The following is a 20,142-nucleotide window of genomic DNA, read 5'->3' as shown; positions in this document are numbered from 1 at the left end:
AACTGATTAGTTTTAGTTTAGTTTTTAATTAGTTTTAGTGTTAGTTTTAGTTTTTCAGATATTATGAGGAAGGCCTTGATTTATAGAAGGTGAAAAAGGCAGGATGAAAGAATGTATGACATCAAATATGATTTACAAAACCACTGTTTATTACATGGCTTTGCACAACATGGGACCTTTAATAAACAATCATAACATTTTTATTCTTGTACACCATGAATCAGGGGTGGGCACCATTTTTTTCCCAGAGGGCCATATTTACTTTCATAAAGTAAGCCGAGGGCCACGCACTGGACAACTGAAATGAAACATGAAAGGCACAGTGCTGGTATGTTAAATGATATGACTTTGATATACATGACAGATTACTCTACAGTAGTCTGTTTGCCAGCCTATTCGAAGGTCTGAGATTTTTTACGGATTTATGTCAGTGTGGTGTACTCTGAGGTTACAATAAAAAGATTTACTTTCATAAAACTATCCACTTAAATGCAGCATCAACTATTACGTTACCCTCCATATTATTAATTGTCGTTGATCCCGCGAATGAATATAAGTAGTTGGGCAGTGCTTTCGTCACATGCCGAAATAATCGGCTCTCGCGTGGTTCATATTTGCATGAAGTTGGGGATTCGCCATCTCAATTCCGCTTGCTTCGCCGGATTCGCACCGATTTCCTTTTTTTTTTTTTTTTTTTTTTTTTTAAGCCCGCCACCACCCCTCCAACATGGGAGTCACATCATACTTTTCTCTCTCTTTTTTTTTTTTTTTTTTCTCTTGTTTCTTCTTATAAATTTTATTGTGTACAGAGGAGACAGGTGGACAGGCAAACGAACAAACATGCAGACAGACAGGTGACATACTGTAGAATGACAGACAGACTGGTGAACAGGTAGACAAGGAGACGGACAGAAGGACAAAATCAATGAAAGGTAATAAGGGAGTGAGGGAAAAAGAAGAAAAGTAAAAAAAAACAAACAAACAAACAAAACAAAAAAAAAAACACCTATACATGGGACAAGACAAAGGACTGAAGCTGTGATGGGGGAAGCAACGCCAATAATTATAATATGGAAACAGTAATAATTATAGTAACAACATTGATGACCATAATACTAATAAGGATAACAACAATACTGACAATAATACCATCATAATACTAGTACTACAGTTACTACTACTGCTAATAACAATAATAGTGATAGTTTCTTTGAAGTATGCGTGTGTGTGTGGGGGGGGGGGGGGGGGGGGGGGATTAGCTAGCAGGCAAATTCAGTGAATCTATGAAAGGGGCCCAGATTTTTTGAAAGTATAAGTTTTTGTGTTGGAATGAAATTCTTTCCATGGATATGTGGTCTATGAGAAGGTTTAACCATTGTGTGATATTTATTGTGTTTCTTGTTTTCCAGTTTAAGAGGATAGTTTTCTTAGCAATTGCTAGGGCAATGAGTATGGGTTGGGGGTTTTGGATTGGTGGGCTGATCACAGAGGTATCCCCAAGCAGACAGAGGGATGGAGAGAGCGGGATGTTACAGCTCATAAAAAGTGATATTCTGTCAGTAACTTGTTTCCAAAAGTTGTAAGTTGGTGGGCACAACCAGGTAGAGTGGAAATAATTGTCTGGGGTGTTCATTGTGCAATGTGAGCATATGTCTGAATCTAGGAATCCCATCTTATACATCTTGTGCTGGGTGATATGTGTTCTGTGGATTACTTTATATTGTATTAGTTGAAGATTAGTATTGTTTGTCATTGTGAAAGTGTTTCTACAGATTAGAGTCCAGAAGTCTGCATTGGTAGAGAGTGATAGGTCTTTTTCCCAGTCTTGGATGGGGAGGGATATTGTTTGGTCAGAGGATGATATTAGTTTGTATAATTTGGAGATAGTTTTCTTAGTATTATTTATTTTTTCCATTTCTTCCACTAGTGGGGGTGGATGTAGGTTGTTGTTAGTTTTATTAATTTTGGATTTTAGAATGGATTTTAATTGTAAGTACTGAAAGTATTGCTCTTCTCCTATGTTATACTTTTGCACCAGGTCCTGGAAAGTGATGAAGGTGTTATTCTGAAAGATGTGTTGAAGCTGTGTGATACCTCTTTGTTTCCAAGTGGTGGAGTGGAGTGGTGATTTGTTGAGTGTAAAGTCCGGGTTGTGCCATATTGGGGTGTATTTACATGGTGACACTGTGAATTTAAAGATTTTATTAATTTTCCACCAAGCTGTCAGGGTTGTTGAGATTACGGTATTTTTGAAGCAATCGTGGTGTTTTATGGAAGTGCTAAGGAATGGCAAGTCGGAGATTGAAATTTCTTTGCATTCTGACTGTTCTATTTCAATCCATGGGTTATTCTGTTGGTTGGGATGAATCCACTTTGAGATATACTGTAGTTGATTAGCCAGGTAATAATAGTAGAAGTTTGGTGCTTCCAGTCCTCCTTGAGATTTGTGTTTCTGTAAAGTTGCTAGTTTAATCCGGGGTGGTTTATTTTTCCAGTAGAATTTAGTTGTCAGGACATTCTTGCCCAGTGTTTTTATCCATTGAATAAACGATTCCCCGAATCCAAACTTCTGAAGTGTTTTGAATAGAAATGTCTGGTTTACTTTATCAAATGCCTTTTCCGCATCTAAAGAAACAAGTATTGTTTTTGTTTTACTTTTTTGGGATATATTGATTAAATTGAATAGTCTGCGCATGTTATTTGATGAATCTCTTCCTTTGATAAATCCGGTTTGGTCTGAGTGGATTAGTGATGGGGTCACTCTTTCAATTCTGATGGCTAGCGCTTTACTGATAATTTTGAGATCGGTATTGATGAGTGATAGGGGGCGGTAGCTAGAACACAGGGTTGGGTCTTTGTCAGGCTTCAGTAGTACTGAGAGGAGTGCTGTGTTCATATGTGGCGGGATTTTTGAGTTTTGTTTAATATCAACAGTCATTCTAAAGAAAAGTGGGGAGATTGTGTGCCAGAAGTGCTTAAAGAACTCAGCAGGGAAACCATCAGGTCCTGGTGCTTTATTATTTGGTATCTGGTTAAGGGCGTAATAGAATTCTTCCAATGATAATGGTGCATCTAGTTCATTTGCTGTTTCCTTGTTAAGCTGAGGAAGGTCAGTACTACTGAGGAAGGAGTGGATGTCTGTCAATTTTGGTTCATGATCTGAGGTGTATAATTTAATGTAAAATTCCCGAAATGTATTATTTATATCTGTAGGTGTTTGCATGGTTTCCCCTGCTGAGTTCTTTATGACCGGGATAATTGATTTGTCTTTGGCTCGTTTTAATTGGTTTGCCAGATATTTACCAGATTTGTTGCTGTATTCAAAATTGTCATGTCTTAGTCTTTGCAGTATGAATTGGTTTTTCTTGTTTATAATAGTGTTCAATTGAAAGTTGGTTGTTGTTAATTCATTCAGAAGTTGTTCCGTGGGATTATTAGCATACTTGACATTTAATTCTCTGAGTTTTTGTTCCAATTTCTTTTCAATCTCATTTTCCTTTTTCTTCTTGTGTGATGAGTATGATATGATTTTTCCTCTCAGTACTACTTTAGCAGTTTCCCACAGTAATGAGGGTGAGATATACGGGGAATCGTTTATTTCCATGAAGGATGTCCATTCTTCTCTGAAGAAAGTGTTAAAATCAGGATCTTTAAGCAGCGAGATATTGAAACGCCATCTGGGTGAGGGTTGTTTAAATTGTTTAGTGTTTAGATTGAAGGATACAGGGGCATGATCGCTAATTATGATGGGGTGGGTGTGAAAGTCTGAAATATCAGATATAATTGAATTACTGGTAAGAAAAAAGTCTATGCGAGAGAATGACTGGTGAACCGGTGAGAAGTACGTGTATTCTCTGGTTGAAGGGTTTTTTAATCGCCAACTATCACCAAGGCCAAAATCTTTCATATACTGCTTTAGTGTTTCAGTGGAGTGCCAATTTCTAGAATTACCTGATATGCTAGACCTATCTAGGTTGGTGTTGATGACAGTGTTGAAATCACCTCCAATTATTATTGTTGAATTTGGGGTTTCACTCAGTGAAGAGAAAAATGTATGGAAGAAAGTGGGATCGTCAGTATTGGGGCCGTATATGTTTGCTATGGTGATATTGTTGCTGTTAATGGAAGCGTTGATGATGACATATCGCCCTTCAGGATCAGTAATGGTGGTTTTATGAATTAATGGTATTCTTTTGTTTATTAAAATTGATACGCCTCTTTTCTTTGAGTTATAGGTTGATGAGAATACTTGATTGAAATGTGGGGTTTTTAACTTTTGAGATTCAGCTGCTGTTATATGGGTTTCTTGTAGTAAGCATATGTCAGCCTGTAATTTGATTAGGTGGTTGAGAATTTTAACTTTCTTCGCCTGTGAGGAAATCTCACGGATATTCCAGGTTATGAATTTGAGCGACATGTTTTATAAGGGTTGAAGTCAGTTGTAAAGCTGAGTGTTATGTAGTATTGTGTGTGTTCTATATAATAGGAAGAGTAGATATGATTGTGAAATTAGTAGTGGGCTGGTGTTTGTTTGCAATACCACATTTGGCAAAAAATGAGATACCTGCAGTAATAACGATCCGTTAACAGTAAAATGAATAACATCATAGAGAAGTGACTTTGCCATAATCATCCTGCTTACATCATAATACAGTGTCGTCCCAATTAAGAGGTTAATTGCATATCCCCATTTTCTCCCAGTTTCCCTTCTCTCCCAATTTTCTAAACAAAGATAGACACACAGATGCAGAGAAATACAGAAAGAAAGACAAAGACAAACAGATAACAATGAGATAGAATAGAACATAGAGAGGGAGAAAGAAATATATATGTATATATATATATATATATATATATATATATATATATATATATAGATGTGTGTAGGTAGTGTGTGTGTATGTGTGAGAGAGTGAATAAGTAAGTAAGATAGAGGGTGTGAGTGTTGGTGTTGAGGTTGTCAAGACAGTGGAGTTAGTTACACAGCAGTAGGAGGGTTAATTGTTAGCAGCCGGCATTGTTGGTATAATGGGGTCTCATTCGCACCGATTTCCGATACAGTATCCCACAAATGTTACATTATTTACTTTTGTCTTCTACGGGGTTGTAGTCAAAGTATTCCCATATGGGCCTGTGCAGCTTTCTGCCCGCAACCTTAGCCATTTTCAGAAGATGTCGTTCGCACGTGGTTGGTGCTAGATTGGATCAGGGGGAGGGACGCTCTGCTGTCATTGGTTCAAGGGCGTATGCAGGAATCAATTTTAAGGTATGCACAGCGACCACTGTGCGAATCTAGGGGGGAATTGAAAACGGAACTGATTTTACCTACAATTCTATTTCGTTTTAGTTTGTGTTGCATTGTTCATTGCAGTTTTGATTTAGTTTTCGTGATTTTGAAAACTGTTGTTTTTATTTTTTATTTCCGTTAACAAAATTATTATTTATTGCTAGTTTTAGTTTTAGTCTTAGTTTTCGTTAACCCTGCTATGAGCCTTCCGGAAGTAGCACTACTACATGACAATATTATTCTCTGTGGTGATAGTGGTACTGAATCGTGAGACTTTGCCTGCAGGAGTTTTGATCAGGGTGAAATTCCAAAGACCAAAAAATGTTTGTTATTTTGCTCCAGTCATGATGATCTCCACCCTTTCAACCTCTAATGCAAGGTCACCTAAACCCATTAAAGGAGTTTAACAGTTTAAAACAGGTCATCAACATGAAAATATACTAAGAAAATATTGCTGAGTCACACTTGTAGACTGTAAAACAAATTGCTAAATAATCACTTTTCTCTTAAACGTGGAATTACCATTCTGTTTTTCCCAGGCTAGAGTGAAATGATAACCATGAGATGATATCACAGCTGTTGTCCTTATTTTACATAAAATCTTTTAGTTTGAAATCTTTCAGTTTTCATAAAGTGAATGCAATAATATCCATTTACACAAACAATTTGCTAGCAAAAGCAGCAGCTACAAAAGCAAACAATTTTCTCCAAAGGAGCTTGAGTCGCATCTTTTCTTGGACATTGTAAGCCTTGCAACAGACACATGATGTACACTTCTGTAGTCATAAACCAAGCCATTTGTTTCATCAAAGGATCTGTTTCATGGGATGCCGGAAGTCAGAGGCCAAATTGTAAGAAGGGCTGCCACTGCACGACATGCAAAAGATTATGTCTCCCTTTGTAATGCAGAAGCTGATTACTGTGAGGGGTCAAGTCAGACTGATTGTTTCTGTTTTCAAGTCCTGCTCCTGGGGAGTGTCAGTGCTGTCAGGTCTCTCTCTGTTCTAACACACCTGATTTCACTCATATGTTTATTATCAAACTAGACCAGGTGTGTTTGAGCAGAGTGAGACCTAAAATATGCAGAGCTGTGCATCCCTAGGGGCAGTGTCAAAAAACATTGCTGTAAGTGATAGAATATTTTTTTCTCCATTCTCTCAACTTCATTCTAGGAACAGATAGAATGACCAAGGTGATCTACCCTACCAATTTAACAGACACTGAGAATAAATGGCGATGTCTACCATAGCATTTTAAACAAAATTCTGTAAACAATGTTTTTTTTAAAAAAGGACATAAATAGCTTGTAATTTCTGAGCACCTTTGGTTTCCATTACATGCTGTCAAGGAGGTTGTGATTCCAACAGAACAAAGTGTGTCCAAATGATAATGAGGCTGCTTCATGTCCCTCAGATAAAAATGGTTTTAATTAATGGATAAATATCAGACATTTTTTTCAGAACTAGCAGAACTATGTTATACTCAAAGAATGTGGATGCACAGCTAGTGTTTGCCAGACAACACCTAGGTGAAGATCAGGGCTATTGTAACAATGTGCTCTGAAGTCAACCATCAATCTCAATTTTGACTTTGCAACAAGACAATGACCCAAGGCACTCAAGCAAATTCACAAAATAAGGCTCAGAAAGAACAAATGGAGGTTTATGGAATGACCAAGCCAAAGCACAGATCTTAACCCCATAGAGGTGCTGTGAGAGACGGTTAAAAGAAATGAAAGAAATGGTTTCTATCAAAGGAGGCAACACCAGTTATTAAAGCTAGGGGGTGTGTTTTTTCCCACCGTAGACAATTGCATTTTTGACTTTTCTGTTGAAAAAATTATTTGCAAAGCAAAATCTTCACTTTTATTCGTTTAAATTAACTTTTTCAGTATTGTTGAGATTAAAACCAACAGCCATACATGCGAATATATTGAAAAACACACATCTTTTCATGGGATGTGCTTTTTTTTTTTTTTTTTTACAACACTGTGCACAGCCTCTCAGGTTCGATTCCCAGCCGGGCAGCCTGGGTCCTTTCTACGTGGAGTTTGTATGTTCTCCCCATGTCTGCGTGGGTTTCCTCCCACAGTCCAAAGACATGCAGGTTAGGTGAATTGGAGACACTAAATTGCCCCTAGGTATGAATGTGTGTGTGAGTGTGTTTGTCTGTGTGTCTGCCCTGCGATGGACTGGCGACCTGTCCAGGGTGTTTCCCTGCCTTTCGCCCCGTGAGCGCTGGGATAGGCTCCAGCACCCCACGCGACTTAGTAATGAGTGAGTGAGATTGAGTGAGTGTGCACAGTTCCGTCTATAAAACGAAACTTTCTGCAGCTGAAACATTTTCACAATTTGCTCATTTCCTTCCTGAAAACCAAAGGCAAGGCATCCACAGTTCAGTTCTGACTCTGTTTACGTGCCTCAAAATTTGACATATCTGCTCTAAGCAAGGTGCACCCCTTGTCAGAACAAGAACTTGAATCATGTCAGCATGTTTACATGTTATATTCTCTATGATGGTTTTTCTGTCAGCAAACAAAGGAACAGTGAAGACTGAAATCCACTTCCCAGAAATAACAGACAAGAAATTCATCGACGAGTGTGTGAACCTACACAACAAACATCGATCTTCTGTGAATCCACAAGCAAGCAACATGCGTCACATGGTAGGTGAGACAGAATGCTGCCTTTTTTGAGGAAAAACTCATAGGTACAAAGTGTACAAAAAGCATCGCGTATTTTGTTCAGTGTCAGAAGTGTTATTGCATATGAATTGAGGCAAAAGTCTCGTACAATAAGTAAAAGTGGTGTGAAATTCCATTGTCTCCAGGTAGATTAAGCTTTAGTCAGTTTCCTAAAAGATACAAGAGAATGTTTTTTTTTCAGAAATGCAGGCAATGGTTACTTTTTTCAAACCACCTGCAACTTCCTGCCTTCGCCTTTGTAGACATGGGATGAGGCACTTGCGGTAACAGCCAGAGCATGGGCAAGGAAGTGTGTCTTTGAACACAACATCTATCTGGGAGAGACAAAGAGGGTTCATCCCATCTACACCTCCGTGGGGGAAAACATCTGGGCGGGAGCCCCACCTGCACATTTCAGTGTAGAGACTGCCATAAATTCCTGGATGAAAGAGGTCAAGTACTACACCTATGATAGCCATAGCTGCACACGTGTTTGTGGCCACTACACTCAGGTAAGCTGCTCCCTGCTGAACACTACAGGCAATACGACATTGTAATATCTAACTTCTAAAACAAGCAACCCTAAATTTAGCGAGGGCATACATCTAGGTCAAAAGGTGAAGCACCACCGTATAGCATCGTGTCAGAGTGGCTTCCTGTGTGTTTTCACATGTAGGTTGTTTGGGCTGACAGTTACAAGGTTGGCTGCGCAGTCCAAGTCTGTCCTGATGGAGTGTCAAAAACAACGTTCTCCTCTAAAAAAGGCGTTATATTTGTTTGTGACTACGCAACAGGGTGAGTGTTATAATACAGATCGATGTATTAGAAATATGCTAATACTACTGGGCTAGTACCATGATATTCAGAATATCATGTTGGTTACTACAAAGTGCTGTCAAATCATGTCAAAGTAACACCATGTACACAATGCCCACGCAGGGGAAACTATAATGGAGTGAAACCATACAAGACAGGGAAATCTTGCAGTGCTTGCATGGATGATACATGTCAAGACAAACTTTGCTGTAAGTCTCACTTAGCCATTCCAGAGCAAAATCAAATGTAAGTTGTTTCAGCAGAACTGTCTAAAAATATATTCCATTTCTCCATTGCAGACAATCCTGAACGTGACAGACTGAAAAGCAAGTATTTCTCATTTAACCCCACCCTTACTTTCTTCCTCAGTCTCTGATGCACATGTAAGCTAGATCACTTAGTATGTCTCTGAACTAACAAGTCTTTGGTGTGTACAGGATACAACTGGAGACCGGACTGGGACCCAGATTTGGCTTCCTGTGACTCCTTTTGTAAGGCTGTGCTGGCCATCAGACCCATCACCCTTGCCTTGACATTCATCTCAGTGTACTGCCTGCAGATCCACTACCCTGATCTGTTTGCCTATGAGTAGCTGTTCTCATGAATGACAATGAGAAACTCAATGTGTTTGCAGAATAAGTGTACTCATAGTCACTGTTTATTTATTTACATTAGAACTGTCAAGCGTGTAATTCCTGACAGCAAATGTGGCATTATCATCAATTAAACTATTCCTGCTTACTAAGACTTTGTGATGTATCTTCCACTTTTGCAACTGCCTTTCAAAACCATACCAAGATATATACTTTATAGAGATAGGGAGACACGAAAGACCATCTGAAGCTGTCTTCTATATTTGCACAAAAATAAAACAAGTCAGCCACAAACCTGAATAACAATTTTATACATATATGCAGATATAAAAAGAGGAACGGGACAAAATATGCTCAAATAATAACACATATATGAAATGCCATGAAAAGGGAGACTTTCAGCAACTGTTCATGGCCAAACTCAAAGATCAATCAATAATATACAAAAAGAACAACTCCTGGGTACAGCTACAGTCACAGATGTAGCATTAGACACTAAGTTTTACAGTCCAAGCAAGTCTCTGATGTTAGCTCATCTTTTTCTTTTTCTTCTTCTCATGGGTGGAGAGTATGCTTTGAGATGTCTCATCCAGGGGAGGAGCTCCAAGCTTCCTCATTTTTGCTTTCTTCACCTTTTCCTTGATTGCCTCAATGTCAATTTTTGCCTCTTTCGGAGCTTAACGAGTAACAAGAAAGAAAGATCAGTTGGTTAGGTGTGATTCAATGTTGCATTTAACATTTGCACTACTCCACATTTATAATCACAGACAAAGGTTAAAAAACTCCAAATGCATCCCAATCTCATTTATTTGAAGTGATGACTCACCATGCTGTACCAAGCTGACATCACTTAAAATGTACCTCTTGCCCACAAAGTTAAAGGTTTTTTATTAACAAAAAAAGGTCATTACCCCAAATCAATCAGTAAATACAAATGATCTGAAATGCACTGGCAATAGTCCCTGTCTAAACATCCTTGAACTGAGAACCACGTCCAAATGTTCAGGCGCTACAGCTAATAAGCCTTGGCTCTATTGGTGAAACACATTTGTTCCTCCCGTCAGAACTGTTTTGAACCACTGTGATCTGTGGTACCTGTTGTGGTCTTCTTTGCAGTAGGTTTCTCTTTGGGAGGAATAAAGGCCTTGTTTCTCTCTTCTTGTTTCTTACTCAGTACTTCAGCTTGTTTCACCTATAACCAAGAGATGGGTGCAGGAGAAGATACTCAGGCATCAGTCAAGAGCAAAAGGGGAAAAGGCAAACAGCTACTCCCTAACTGAGCCCCAAACCACATGACAAAAACATAATAATCAACCTTTATACTGCACATAATAAAAATTGAGCAAAGGATGTTTATTAACCTTTATCTCATTCATTTTCTTCCTCCTCTTCTCACTTTCTCGCAGGAAGAACTCTCCTGTGGCCAGTTCTTTGTCAACCTTTACAATCAAGAAAGATGCTTTGATGAACTCACTGGAGAGATGACACAAGCTGCATTCAATATAGGTAAGATTTCAGACAAATGTTAACATTTTATACTGGATTAGGTCAAAAGTTTGAAGACAAATAAAGGCAGTTAAAAAATGACTCCACACAGCAGCACCATGACAGATTCCATGTCTGTAAAGCTCTCCAGGTGCTCAACTGTAAATCTGTCCACAACGCATCTAGTCTCCATCACCTATCCTTCTCAGTTTACAATGCAAACCCTACTGAGCATTACATTAAGAAAATCTATCTTCTTTACATCACAGAATGTATTGCACTGCAATAAAGGACACTATCAACACAACATTAACTCACACTAAAAAGTTTGAGTTGCCTTCTCTCAGCATAATTCTGCCATTAGGCTTAATAATAATAATAATAATAATAATAATAATAATAATAATAATAAATACGTTTATTTAGAGCCCAATATCACTATTTATAGTCTCAGAGGGCTTTACATGTCTATAACAAAGTCAAATCAAAATTAAATTATACATAAGTTAAAGAAAATAGATAAGTTTTTAGTCTGGTTAAAGAAAACAACATGGAAAAGATGGAAAAAATATAAATAGTTTTAACCAAATTGAAGTAGCCGAGGTAAAGTTACTATTAATCCCTGTCTTGTCCACTAGTTTTACTACCCTCAGCCAAATCAGTGGCAAACAAGCATATAAATCTCTAATATTCACCGGTGTTTACAGATGTACTGGTATGTGCATTCACATTGCTCTGCTCTGTACTGAACTGAGGAGACAAGACACTTATGCCTTTGGAAGATTTTTTGTCCTCAAGACCTAAGGGCATTTGAGGACTCCTTTTTTCCACTGGCAAACTCTCGTCTTATGAACACATTGAACAAGTCTGGAAATGCAAGTCTCTTGGTGAACAAAAAAAAGGTGGGTCCTCTTGCTGCCTGGGGTACTAACCTTGCTTTCAGGTTGTGGTGGTGGGAAAGGCGTGTATTCCTTTTTCATCTTCTTCTTCTTTGGTTGCTTTCGTTTAGCAAGACTCTTGTGATGGAACTTGGGCAGGAACCTCTCCCAATTCTGAGTGCGTAGCTCTGGGTCATTCGCCAGCTCACGTTTAATCATGAGGGTCTAAAGACCAAACCCAACAGTCAGCTCAACAACAATTTTCAGCAAAGTCTGACCATTTTAATTTAATTAATTCAGTAAGGAAGAATAAACCAGGCAGGAAAAATAGAAATGAATAAAACAGACTGATGGGTGGCATGTTAGCATGTCATTTCACAGTAATATGCAAAGCACAACAAAGGCTAAGTCTCAACATGATACAGTACATTTGTTTCTGCACAAACAGGATATAAATTTCATTTTGTCGTTCACGAACAACAACAAAAAATTTAATTCTGCTTTCATTGTTCATTCACCAATCCATGGTGCACTTGAGCAGAAAAAGCAACACCAAAAAACTGAGGGGAAAGAACAAACTTTTACTTGTCTTCACTTGCCACATTCAGGGTACAGGGTTGGCCAGATTATTTGTACTGAACGCAAAGGTCACAGCAACAGTTAGTCACAAAACGATAAAATGAAATGTACTGAAGTCCAGGGGGAGAAGAAAGGTGCCAAACCTTACCCAATAGTTCTGCAGTTATACTAACTGACCTCAAAAACCTCTAATATGTCGGTAAACACTTTGAATAACGTTTTGTTAACCTGGCGTTAACAAAAAAAAATGCTGACAAATGAGGTCTGGCTGACTCAACAAGGCAAAGCAATAAACAGAGACAATAAATAATCTTTCCCAAAATTCTTACTGACAGCTGCTGCAGGCAGTCATAGTTGCAAAAGCATTCAACATACATTTGGCATTTTGTTTTTTACCTGATTTACCTAACACAGACCAGACTGGGAACGCAAACTGCCATATGTAATAAGCCATTTTGTCTCATACTACATTACTACTGACTTACATTAAATTAACTCTGTCCAGCAATTAAAATCCTCTCTCACGAGGGCTGTGGAACCACTAAAATGGGAGAGAACACATGTAAAATCTAACTACCTTTATATTATAAATGGGGTGTACATTCTTCATAGTGTCCAATACCACCTTCCGTACCTGTGAAAGAACACAAGAGACAAAAAAAAAAAAGACAAGAGAAACGACAAAAAAGCATCGAAGCATTAAAAACTAACTGAAAGATGACACAGATTTTTTTCCCCCACAAAGACTTTAACTCTAGAAGTTTGAAAGGAAATTTAAAAACAAGTAGACAGATGGGTAAGTTAACAGGAAGATAAATAGATGAATTAGCACACATTGTTCTCGTGTTCTTTGTGAGGGATACGAAATACAAATGCAGAATTTGTGTCCGGAAATCTTCAAGACTCTTACCTCCTTCAAACCACTGTGCGGACCCAGAGCAGACACTGTATTGCCTTGCACCATCACATAACAGTTGGTGAGAAGCTCTAAGGCCTGAGGTACCAAAATGGGGGAAAAAGAAAACGTTCAAGTGAAAACAGGACTCTCTAAAATCTTCTCAAAACTGCACAAGAACTGCAGTACTTTCATTAACCACCCCAACCCACCTCCTAAGGACACAAAGCACTTCAATATGTTAACGAGTAATGTTGGCAAGTTTCAGAGGTGACGGGGGGGAAAAAAAAAACCCAAATACTGATATGCACACATTCTTCTTCTAGTTATTCAAAACATTCAACTAGTCATGCCATTCAAAATGCAGGATTCTGTGGAACTAACATATCTTGCTTGCCTTTCATTTGACCAAGCAAACAGAAAACTTAAACAACAGTTCTATTGCTATAAGTGTCCATATTATTGTCATATTATAAATTATTTTAATCTTATATTCAAGCAAACTTCAGAAAGAGTGATGATTACGGGAGTGGCGGATTTGGGCATGGGTGACATGGTCAGCCACCCAGGGCGGCATCTTGCATTTTTTTCCGGTTTGTGTGAAATCCTTAATACAAGGCCAGTCTGCACCTGGGATCTCAGAATCTATGCACTTTTGGGTCTCAGAATCTATGTTAATCAACACTGTCCACATTATGCCAAAAGACAGAGAGAGAAGTTAACCATGGCAGCGGTAACCTAGCTCGCTTCTACAGTGTTGTTGAATTGTGCAGGTAGACATATTGCTATGTTGAGGGGGTCACCTGCTTTTCTTTAGCTGATCCATATAAACTCTGGAATAAGCAGAAACATGTTCTCATTCATAAGTGGGAGAGCTCATAGCCAGCCCATTCCACATTATTTTTGGATTAATCTTTGACTCCTGGTTAGGATGTAACTCCACACCACCAGCCAATCTTATGTCTAGATCGCAAGGAACGTAACGTGATAATGTTTAAGAAGAAGAGTGACACGCACACTGGCTGTGCAATGTATTTTGTTGATTTGGAATATTGGAATGTCCAAAAGAGATTACTTGATTGTAAAGCACAATTTCTTGCAATTCCATCTAAAGTAACCTAACCTAGATGCTGAAAATACATTCCTGTCCTGAAGGCTCCAGCTCTCCAGCTTAGGCGTCTGTGTTTTGATAGTTTTGATTGTATCAAATTAGAAGTTGCCAAGTTGCAATGTAGTAGTGATGGGAACTCAGGTCTTCGAATCTCGTTCAGTAAAATGAACAATTTTTTTTCCAAGTCATTTATGCGCTGCATTCATTGGAACTAGTGTGGCGATGTCGCTGTCACCAACACTTTGCTGGGCTACAACCAACAGCCGTTTACGTCAGGGGCTGGGGGCGGGATTATCGCGACCAACAAGACCAAAGCTGTTTCTCAATATGCGTCCTTCTCTGTACTTGCGTTCTCGTGGGCTTGTGAAATGTCATCAGTCACGGCCGAAATACTGTTCCTATTCAAAGCTCACATCTAGCCAAGAACAGATCAAATACCCAGATGTGTTCTCGATTGGTGGGGTTTATCAGAGCCCATCTACATAGAGCCGGTCCACCTCCTATTAATGCTGTTGTACCGAAACTGGCTGCAATTCACCTAGAGGGCGCTCACGAGAGTGTCCTTAATGAATGAGAGTGAATGGAGCTGAGCAGCTAAAATAATTATTTACACCTGCTTCCTAAAAAAAAAAACGCAAATTTCATATCAGTACTTGCAAATATAATATCAATTATATATCAGAATTGAAATGAACAAAATATTAATGTCCTTTCGTTTTTCTTACAGAGAAGACGATTTTGCCCATAAAACGCTAGCATTTTGCTAATGTTGGCTAATTGGTCGGTTAAGGGCTTACGACTGATTGCAAATGTAACAGTATGCTAACTAGTAATGGTGGCGTTATGGACTACTCCACGCAGTAATTAATATGACTTGAGTACTGTGGTTTGAGTGTTGTGTTCTTTGCATATCTACGCGATGCATGAATTGTCATTGATTGAAAACTGCTGATTAAGAATGCCTTAACAATCAAAGCGATAACTGATTTATGATATCATGTTATCTTGCGCATCATTTAAAAACTAAGCTTTGTTTCAGCTAATCGTTCCATGACTATCAGTGTCAAAATATCGCATTACATACATGGCGGAATACCCGACCACCTCTAGAAATGAAAGTCTCTTTGGCTACGATTCTGAACTTCTATCTACAACTAAGACTCTTATTTAATTAATGTACATGGACTTTATAAGCAACACATTACATACGAACATGCGTCGTTGACTGAAAATCGCTGATTGAGATGCCTTAACAATGAAAGCGGTAACGGAATTATGGTATCTTGCGCATCATTTAAAAACTAATAAGCTTTATTTGAGGTAATCGTGACCTCACTATCAGAGTCACAATAACGCATTACATACGCACGTGTGTTATTAGTGATGGGAAGTCCGGATCTTTTTACTGACTCGGATCTTTGAATCTCGTTCAGTAAAATGAACGAATGCTTTTTCAAGTAATTCGTTCATTTCGTTCCTTGGATCTAGTGTGGCACTGTAGCTGTCATCTGAGTAATGACAAAAATGGTTTCTGAAACACGAAGAGCAACATGGTTTGCTTCACCTAGTGAAGTACAATACACAAGTTCACTTTTGTTAAGCTCTTAAGCAAATTTTTGGACCATAGCGTACTGAGTTATTCAGTTGAAATGACTGATTACTTCATATGCCCGTACGAGAGATATTGGCTTTAGCCTACCTGGTCGCTGAAGACCCGTAGTGTATGAACTCGTTCCAACAGGGAGGCAATTTAAAAATCCATTCAATATCTACATTACACACAGCTAGCTAGCTAGCTACGGGAATGTTCTGGTTGACCAGCTAACGTTAGCAAACTCTCCTCATCAGTAATAATAGCACTGATCATGTTACTGCTGTAATCATGTAAATAATAAACGAAAGACTCGTAGTTATGAGTCGTGAACAATATCAGTCGTTCCTACACTGAGAATATGCAGCGGTCATGTGACAAATGAACGAGAGACTCGCTGACCCGAGGACCTGTATTTTTGAGTCGTGAACAATCAGTTGTTCCTGCACTGAGACTAAGCAGTGGTCATGGTACAAATGAATGGGAGACTCGCTGACCCGAAGACCTGTATTTATAAGTCATGAACGAATCAGTCGTTCCTAAACTGAGAATGCGCAGCGGACAAATGAACGGACGGACCCGTTCGTGAACAAATCTGAAGCTATCACAGACAAAAGAAACGAATGGCGGCCCAGGGAAAATGAATGACTCACTCACTCAGACTACTCGTTTCTCCTGAGTCATACAAAAGATTAGTTCAAAATGAACAATTCATTCACGAAGACACATCACTCCCTGGGTTTGCCCAGGGCGCCATACAACCTAAAACCGCCACTAGTTTACGGTAAGACTCAGTAACACTGCCTGAGAACAAGATGTTGAAGAGACAGTTTAAACAAATTAATGTACAACGATTCTTATTATTTTAACTTTCATATCAAACTAAATAGCGTCACTCTGAATTCATTTTGTAATTTCCTGTCACATTCAGAGATGTTATGACATATGTTAAGACACTGTGTACTCTGCTTTGGTCCCCAAGGGCTGAAGCCCTTCAACCTTCAGACCTCACTGTAAAACCAGGAAAAGATTTCTACCTAAGTACCATGTATATACATTCCTCAAGCAATCTAAGACTTATGCCGACTCATTCTTATTTTAGTAGTTCAGATTTCCCCTAGAGTAAAACTCTGTCTGAAAAATATATCCATATGTTTTCCAATACCTGTTCATAAATGACTAAAGTCTTTGACAAAAATCAGTTAGTCAAAACACTCATAGAGATATCTGGTCTCTGTATTGGGGAGATTTGTAACAGTGGTTCTTCGTACGTGTTTTCAAATGTGGAACATTTAAACAGAGGTGATAAAAATCATATTCACTAATATCTGCCAAAGTCCTAAAATGAACCTAGTGGGAGATCTAAAGTTAAAAAAGGCCTCTTACATCCAGACATATGACTGATATCATTGAAAAACACACTGTTCTGTTCTACTGTTGGCACATACTCTGGTGAACTGTTCATACAGGCCACTGACTGACAAATAATGAAAAAGTACAGCCCTGTACAGACAAAATCCAACTGACTTTACAGACCTGTGCATCCCTGTCATGTACCACTTTGTCGCCACCTAGTGGTCTTACAAGGCTAAGGCAATTTCACCAACAGTCTCACCTTTAGAGTTGACCCTTTGGGGCCAATTAGTCGCTGTCTCCTCTTCACAAAGCGTTCCCTGTTACGGACAAGAGTACCAATCTTGATGATGTCACAGGCCATGTCATCCTGAAGTATTCGAACAGCCTGATATTAAGACAAAGCAGACTATGTATGACACACAAACACTGATTTCCGTATCTCAGAGGGAAAGGCCTAACAATCAGTTGATCTTAAACAGTAACTGTTTCAGACAGACACTAAGAGACTGTGTAAGATTTCATACCTGCTCAAATGGTACACTTCTGGCCAATAACTTTATTAGGTCTCTTGCTCTCAGGATGGCATATGGGTCAAAGGTCTTCTTAGTGGTGCTTACAGTTATGCTCCCTTCAATCAGGTCCAGTGTGGCATTAATGAACTTTGAAACAAAGATGAAAACAACGTCTGTGAGAGACAGAGAAAAGGAGGGGGGAGGGGGGCTGCAAGCATGCAAGAGAAAGTGTGAATGCACCAAATATAAGAGTTCATGTTTTAGTCATTGAGGTCAACCTACAATATCTCCAAGGGCTTTCTGCACCAGTGACCAGCACTCTTTCAGGTAGGCCTCTCTGTATTTTGGGAAAAGAGTAGCAAAGCTGCTTTCCTCCAATAGACCTCTGGGATTGTCCTCTCTTGTGAAAGTAGGTTCTTTCCATCCCTCAGGCACAGTCAGCAATTCTGATTCATCCACTGTAGCCACATCACATACACATTATTGCAAATGATTGTGTTACTGACAAACATTCAACTTGAGGGAAGGGCCCTACCACCCTGGTTAACAGTCAGTGCATTCTTTTCCTGAATACTGATTGGACATTAGGTGTGCAAGTGAAACACTGCATTGTTTTATCTTTTTGTTATATGTCTATTATGCCTGTGTGAAAGCATTCACCTTCACGTGTTTACTGCGAATACAGCCAGCTTAGCCACATTGTTAGTGTCACGCTCGATATTTCTAATTCAACTGTGGAAATTAACGTGCAAAACAGAAACAAAATACGAAGTCACTACACTTTGAACAGTATTTCAGAAACACATTTACCTCAGGAAATTCTTCACTTTGATAATTATGGATTAGACTTTGCCCTCTACAGATTTAGAAAGAACAATCAAAACAACGTTCAACAAAACGGCTTGCAGACCATGACAGTAATCTTAATTATCTCGTTCATCTTTAAGGTGGCCTCACGAGGTAGTTATGGGTCCTGATAATATACTGGTTTCGTGTGCTCAGTTTGGACTGGGGATGGTGTCTGCATCAACACATATGTTAAGTTCAATGGACAATCATTCAAAAGACAATGTTAACTTGATTCAGGTTGCCCAGCTTCTGTTCATCCAAGTACTTATATACGTTGGGAGGCCGAAGGCGTACTTTTTCTATGCTATGAATAAATGGGTAATCCTTCTGTGAGTACGATTCATAACCTTAGTGCATCCGAAATAAGTTGATTAACTATACATAAAGAAAACGGACTTTTAAACTCAAAAGGTGATTGCACTAATCCAGTAAATGTTTTCTAAATGTCCTAGTTTCAAGTTAAATGATAAATACCTTGAGTTTGTTTCTTTTTCCCCTTTTTATCGGACTGCGTGTCCATCATGCTTTCTGCTGTGGGCGACGCCATTTACAATTTCTAAGGAAATGCGTCATGGGGGGGGGGGGGGGGGGGGGGGATGCACGCTCTCCACGTTTGTGTGGTGCCACCTACAGGAGCTGGAGTTAAGTACCAGCAAGTAAAACGTGGAGTATGGAATGTCATGTAAGTCAATATTAAATAAATAAATTAATACATAAATAAATATACCTATGAAATAAATCCTGAAATAAACAAATGGAGCAATAAATATATAAATAAATCTACATATAAATATATTTTAATGAGTCAGTATCGTTCAATAAATAAATACGTTTTTATTTCAAGATGACATTTTTCAAAGGACTACTTTCATTTATTTCAGGGGACTTTTATTTCATAATTCCACATTTACTATGAATTTACTTTCAGGGAACTTTTATTTTCTAAGGCCACATTTATCTCACAACTCTTTATTTCCATCTGTTATGTTCAAATGAATGGAGCATGGTTATCTCACAAATTCACATCCTACAATAGTAGCTAAGCAACACCACCAGAAGACCACTGAATCTTCCACACGAACACAGTGCTCATTCAGTCTCAATTTAAAACTTCGACAACCATATCTATATCTTGAAGAGCTCTTATCTACCCGAGTATTTCTAAAAAGTCTTCAATACGGGCCAAAATGGTATCTGCTGATAAACCATGTTGATCAGTTTGATCTGCTAAGGACAGCATAGTATTTCAGAACCCACCATGTCTTCCATCGTCTGTGCCACAGCTTGCATATATAGATTCAGTGCTGTTCTGGTTGCGTGTGTAAGTTAAATGTAAACTCAAATTCCATGGCAATATTATAAATAAATATTAGATGGTTTAGGCATAGTGTTTAAAACAAAAGCTACATTGTACAGCCTGCTAAAATTTGTGCATTGATAATGTCCAGAGGAGTTTGTCAATTTACTGTGCTTTTAATGTTTTGCATCAGGTTTCAGATAAGATATT

At 38.6% G+C, this 20,142-nt stretch overlaps 2 protein-coding genes across 2 annotated transcripts; one reads left to right on the top strand and one right to left on the bottom strand.

The window, feature by feature from the left end:
- The first annotated feature begins 7,559 nt into the window (after window positions 1-7,559).
- glipr1a (GLI pathogenesis-related 1a) lies at window positions 7,560-9,378 on the top strand. The gene is made up of 7 exons (XM_030778168.1): window positions 7,560-7,563; window positions 7,819-7,952; window positions 8,234-8,482; window positions 8,647-8,765; window positions 8,910-8,995; window positions 9,086-9,112; window positions 9,224-9,378. Exons 1-7 carry the CDS (start codon window positions 7,560-7,562, stop codon window positions 9,376-9,378), a joined length of 774 nt encoding a protein of 257 aa, XP_030634028.1.
- A 310-nt stretch (window positions 9,379-9,688) lies between these two features.
- On the bottom strand, window positions 9,689-19,182 carry krr1 (KRR1 small subunit processome component homolog). Its single transcript, XM_030780946.1, has 10 exons — window positions 19,110-19,182; window positions 18,069-18,244; window positions 17,799-17,933; window positions 17,534-17,659; window positions 13,232-13,315; window positions 12,899-12,955; window positions 11,797-11,967; window positions 10,741-10,818; window positions 10,475-10,571; window positions 9,689-10,055 (listed from the first exon to the last, which is right to left on the bottom strand). Exons 1-10 carry the CDS (start codon window positions 19,180-19,182, stop codon window positions 9,907-9,909), a joined length of 1,146 nt encoding a protein of 381 aa, XP_030636806.1. The 3' UTR covers window positions 9,689-9,906.
- Window positions 19,183-20,142: the final 960 nt, after the last annotated feature.

This window comes from Chanos chanos, chromosome 1, assembly GCF_902362185.1.
Source record: "Chanos chanos chromosome 1, fChaCha1.1, whole genome shotgun sequence".
In the NCBI taxonomy this organism is placed as follows: Eukaryota; Metazoa; Chordata; class Actinopteri; order Gonorynchiformes; family Chanidae; genus Chanos; species Chanos chanos.
This window is presented reverse-complemented; position numbering and strand designations above follow the sequence as displayed.

Excerpts from the sequence above, each read along its gene's own strand:
- krr1 (XM_030780946.1), bottom strand. The coding sequence starts at position 19,182 with ATGGCGTCGCCCACAGCAGAAAGCATGATGGACACGCAGTCCGATAAA. Across the intron at positions 13,316-17,533 it reads CCAAAGGGTCAACTCTAAAG|GCCTTAGAGCTTCTCACCAA; the intron begins GTGAGACTGTTG and ends TTGGTACCTCAG. Across the intron at positions 10,572-10,740 it reads AGAAAATGAATGAGATAAAG|GTGAAACAAGCTGAAGTACT; the intron begins GTTAATAAACAT and ends TCTTGGTTATAG.
- glipr1a (XM_030778168.1), top strand. Across the intron at positions 8,766-8,909 it reads GTTTGTGACTACGCAACAGG|GGGAAACTATAATGGAGTGA; the intron begins GTGAGTGTTATA and ends ATGCCCACGCAG. Across the intron at positions 9,113-9,223 it reads TGAACGTGACAGACTGAAAA|GATACAACTGGAGACCGGAC; the intron begins GCAAGTATTTCT and ends TGGTGTGTACAG.